Raw genomic sequence first — 3,103 nt, 5'->3', positions numbered from 1 at the left:
AGGGGAAACTGGGAAAGGAGAAATCTATGGCATGTAAATAAAGAAAATATCTAATAAAAACAAAAAAAACAAAAAAAGAAAAGAAAAGAAAGGCAGTGGTGTGCCAAGAGACACAGACTGGCAGAGCCTCCAGGGCGAAGCCCACCCGGATTCCTCAAGCTAACCCCAAGGCTAGACCCTCACCCGTCAGTGGGACTGCACCCTAGCCTTCGGCAGACTTTAGAGATTGCGCCACCCAAGGGATGGAGTGGGGTGGGGGAAGCCATCTTACTTCTCCTCGATCACTGTCTGCCCGTTGCTCTTGGTTTCTTCGACTATAATTTTTTCTTCTTCTGGAAGCAGCACTTGTGGAGCAGACTCCTTGCGTGAACCTGGGTCATTAAGAGAGAAGACCGTGTGAGCGCCACATGAGGGGTAGGAAAGGGCACCTACTTCACTACACATCACTTATCATACAGCGCCAGTGACTATGCAGTAAAATCTCTGACCACTTTTCTCTAGCTGTCTGCTGAATGTGGCCAACCAAAACATTACAGAGCAAAGAAAACAGCAAAGGCAAACTACGTAAAAATGGCCTCTTTTTCGACTTCTTAAACTCTTTAAGTATACTCAAGGTCTGACCACACGGCACTCAACACACAATTAAAGTTTAACCATCCTACCACAGCAGCAACCCTGGAAAGGCCAGACTGAGAAAGAATGTTTACAAGTGAAGAACTCTGGCAACTGAAAAAAAGATTCAGGGTTCGAGTGGTAGCTCAGGGTGGAGGGCTAAGATTCACAGCTAAAACGTCAAGAAAAAGCTGTAATGTCTTTAAAAGGTCAGTAACATGGTGACACGTGAAAAGACTCAATCTCCCTGGCACACACAGCTTCGAGTGGGCAACAGGAACACCACCCACAGCATCAGCAGCAAGTGGTCCTGGCACAGACACGGACTGGTAACCACCTCATGCGACACACCATCTAATTATTCTCATGGTTTCTGAGCCCCGGCACCAGCTCCTCACTGGAAGGAGGACAGGCTCTACGTGGACGCCTGCTGAGGGCTGTGCTTGTCTCAGCTCTTCTGAGGGAAAGCACATGGTGTGAGGCGAGATGACTGTGCACAAGGGGTTAATTTGCTTTTGTGTTTCTGGGGTGCCCTTTGTATGTCTTTCTGAAAGCATATCAGATTTTAAGGAGCACTTCTTGTGCATCCTCATCAGCATGGAAACCCCACAATAGTGTTTGAGAGGGAGAACTGTGAAGTGCCTGTGCTTCTCTGAATGGAGCCTGGAAGACTGTGGCCTCGGCTATGTCGCCCCAGGCCAAGCTCTGTGTGTCTGCCAAGCCTGTGCTCAATCAAGCCAGAATGACGGAGAATGGAAACACCTTGGGGAGGTCAGGAGTGGCCATCAAGCCAGGTCTATGTCACATAGCACAAGTTTGTCAGTAAAAGGAGGGGCCTGTCTATGGTGAGGTACTCCAGCCTCGACTCCCGCGTGAGTGGGTAGATGGTTGTCAACATCTAATATGCCTGGAGTATATTCTTTGTGAAAGACTATCCCAAATGATGGCCACACCGCCCTGGGGTTGCAGCTATGTGCTCTAGTGAGGGCACACCCACCACCTATCTTTCTCTCTGGGTCTCAAGTACTGGAGATGGTAGGTGTTAAGATACAGTCCTAGGGAGGAACATTATTTTAAAAACCACTAGCAGGCTGACAGTGTCAACCCCGCCCCCAACCCCAGCAGGGTGCAAGCGACAGGCAGATGTCCTTTTGGGACAGCCTCCTTGATTTAGCAGGAGCCCCACTCCTGTTAAAGCATTGACGGACACAGGTCGCACAAGGAAACAACGAAAGCACCAGGCATGTTCACATGTGCCTCCCACACGAGGGCAGGTGTCTGAGCTCCTGGTGAGGAGGGGAACCCGGCAGCAGCACTTGGGATGGCTCTCCGGGGTTCACATGTGCCTCCCACACGAGGGCAGGTGTCTGAGCTCCTGGTGAGGAGGGGAACCCGGCAACAGCACTTGGGATGGCTCTCCGGGGTTCCCACTGCTCTCCAGCAGCCAAGCACTCTGCTTGGGCTGACTGCTGATGACTGTGTCAGCCCCAAACTAAAGTCTTGGTGACTACCCTGTCACACTGAACTTACTATGGGCTTGAGAAGGACTGACGGGTGAGGCCCAGCGAGGCCTCGTCACTGCACCAGAGCAGTGTGGTCCGCGCACTTGTGTAACTGACTGAGGGGTGCTCCAGACTCACCAAGGACACCCTGCTGAATGAAGGCTGATCTTTCAGTTAACCATTGAGCATTCAGTCAAAACTTGGAGCCAAACGAGGCAACCTTCTCTACAGAGCTGTTCTGAGAGGGACACGGTCGGACAGCAAGCTCTTACCAAATGGAGTCCTAAGTAAAAGCCATGTGCTCCAGTGAGTAACATGATGGATCTGAGGGACTAAGCTTTATGTCAGCTGAAACACATGACTGGGCCCTGGGTGTGAAACTGCTGTGTGCACGGGGCACACGAGGCACACAGGGCACAGGAGAAGAACTCAATCAAAGTTTAAGACTGTGCTCTGGGTTGAAAGTCTAACTGCTCCAGCTTTGAGACAGGCAGAGGGAACTGCTGATGAGGCTGATGGTGGGTGACAGGCCTGTGACACAGACTGTCCATCAGACACCTGTCAGCTCACTACAAGCCTTTCAACACAACATGCATTTCTAAAATGATTTTTTTTAATGTGTTAGCCGCCTTTCAACAAACAATGAAGTATAGCAAAGCCAGGTTTGTAAGTTAGTGGACTATTTTAAGAACAATAGTTTTCTAGAATACATACTTAACATTGTAACTGAAACATTACTATGCTTAGTGGCATCATAATATAGTTTTCTTGAATACCTAGGTTGGAGAAAAAGCATGTAAGCACAGAAGCAGAGAATGTTCTAGTACTTTACATGAAGTCTATCACAGAAGCTGAGGTATGGTATCACTGTGGAGGCTCTGCACAGAGGCTTAGGTATGGTATCACTGTGGAGGCCCTGCCCAGAGGCTGAGGTATGGTATCACTGTGGAGGCCCTGCACAGAGGCTGAGGTATGGTATCACTGTGAAG

At 49.6% G+C, this 3,103-nt stretch overlaps 1 protein-coding gene across 10 annotated transcripts in view; it reads right to left on the bottom strand.

Moving 5' to 3' along the window:
* Arhgef7 (Rho guanine nucleotide exchange factor 7) overlaps positions 1 to 3,103 on the bottom strand; it is a 113,985-nt gene that overhangs the window by 6,320 nt on the left and 104,562 nt on the right. For all 10 annotated transcript variants that reach the window (XM_031339061.1, XM_031339064.1, XM_031339057.1 and 7 more), the window contains one exon: positions 272 to 371. In XM_031339061.1, coding sequence (XP_031194921.1) covers positions 272 to 371 — 100 coding nt within the window. The remainder of the gene's footprint in view (positions 1 to 271; positions 372 to 3,103) is intronic.

The sequence above is a fragment of the Mastomys coucha genome, unplaced genomic scaffold (genome assembly GCF_008632895.1).
Source record: "Mastomys coucha isolate ucsf_1 unplaced genomic scaffold, UCSF_Mcou_1 pScaffold22, whole genome shotgun sequence".
In the NCBI taxonomy this organism is placed as follows: domain Eukaryota; kingdom Metazoa; phylum Chordata; class Mammalia; order Rodentia; family Muridae; genus Mastomys; species Mastomys coucha.
The sequence above is the reverse complement of the archived record's forward strand: the minus strand, read 5'-3'. Positions and strand labels throughout refer to the sequence as shown.